At 57.6% G+C, this 1487-nt stretch overlaps 1 protein-coding gene across 1 annotated transcript in view; it reads right to left on the bottom strand.

The window, feature by feature from the left end:
- PLOD1 (procollagen-lysine,2-oxoglutarate 5-dioxygenase 1) overlaps window positions 1–1241 on the bottom strand; it is a 30229-nt gene extending 28988 nt beyond the window's left edge. The window contains exon 1 of the mRNA XM_023515147.1: window positions 1060–1241. Coding sequence (XP_023370915.1) covers window positions 1060–1135 — 76 coding nt within the window. The 5' untranslated portion in view covers window positions 1136–1241. The remainder of the gene's footprint in view (window positions 1–1059) is intronic.
- Window positions 1242–1487: the final 246 nt, after the last annotated feature.

Genomic DNA, 1487 nt, shown 5'->3' with positions numbered 1-1487 from the left:
CCCAGGAGTTGGAGGTTGCTGTGAGTGTGATGCCATGGCACTCTACCCAGGGGGATAGCTTGAGGCTCCGTCTCAAAAAAAAAAAAAAAGAAAAAAATTAAAAAAAAGAAATAATGGCTCCTATCCTTTCCCCTGGCCCAAGGGTCACAGAGCCTGGGTTCCTTCTGGTGGTACACAGCTTCCAAGCTCTCTAGGAAGGCAAGCTGAGGGAAAGAGGGTGTCAGGGAGGGACAGTGTGGCTCTGCTTCGCTGCGACTGTCCACAGTCTATGCCCTCTTTGGGGCAGCCCTGTGGGTGGCCCATGCCAGGGAGGGCTGGGGAGGAGATTAGCACCCACTCAGGACAGTGGGGCACACTATGAAATCCAAGCTGCCTTGAAGAAGCAGAAGGAGCACTAGACTGGGAGTCCAGCTGACCTCAGACAGCCCACTCCACTGCAAGACAACCCTCAGTTTCCTGATGTGAGTTAAGGAGAAGATGATCAGCCTGGCAGGGAGTTAAGCAGACTGCAAGGGACACGCTTTCATCAAAGTGCAAACTTCATACCTTCTACCTCTACCCTCCTCCCCCCACCAAGGTGAGGTCATGAGGCTCTAAGCTGGGCTGGAGGTGGGGGGTGTGGCTCCTGTCTCCAAGGCTCACAAGCTGTGTGGCCTTGAGAAAGTAGATAAACTCTGGAGCCTCAGTTTGCCCAGCTGGAAAATGGGGATAATGGAAGGAAACACTTCCAAAGGTAGCAATCACAATCATATTTACCTGGTGCCTGGCCCATAGTAGGGACCTCACAAATAGCAGCCATTGTTGGGTTTTATTTGGAGTACCAATGTCATTTGAGCCTCTCTCTGCTGAATGGGATTTCAGCTGTCACCTCCTCCTCCCCAGGACATAAATGCAGGAACTGCAGCCCCAAGAGGGGAAGTGATTTGTCCAATTCACCAGCCAGTAAGTGGACAAGTAGCCGGAACCCAGATTCCCTCCTCAGCCCGGGCCTCCCATTCAGATCGGTCGTTACCGAGACAGCTCCAGCCCCCCTCCCCGACCCGGCCGCCGCGCCCTCACCCTCCGGCTTGGTGTCGCCTCTCGCTTCGGCCAGGAGCAACCAGCCCAGCGGGGCCAGGAGCAGCAGGGGCCGCATGGCCGGGGACTGGGACGATCAGCCGACCTGGAGGATCCCAGAACTGGAAACTTCGCGACGGGGCAGGCGGTCCCTCTGCCACGCACTGGGCCCGCCCCAGGGGCGGTGCCGCACCGCCCCTCTACGCGCTCCTCCGCACTGGGCCCCGGGGGAAGGCTTTTCCTGCAGATGTGCCGGAGCCGAGGCCTCTCCTAGTTGGGGCAGTTTCCTCCACCTTGTCTCTGCAGCTCCTAGGTTCCTTCTCCGGGGCCCTCATTCCTTCTTCCCTCCCCTTGAGGGGGGCGGGACGGGTCACTACCACCTGGAGGAAGGAAGAGGGGGACGAGGTCACAATTTCTATACCCCAGATTCA

This window comes from Otolemur garnettii, unplaced genomic scaffold, assembly GCF_000181295.1.
Source record: "Otolemur garnettii isolate 467f Iridium unplaced genomic scaffold, OtoGar3 scaffold00067, whole genome shotgun sequence".
NCBI lineage: Eukaryota > Metazoa > Chordata > Mammalia > Primates > Galagidae > Otolemur > Otolemur garnettii.
Note: the sequence above shows the minus strand (reverse complement) of the source record. Positions and strands in the feature narration are given on the sequence as shown.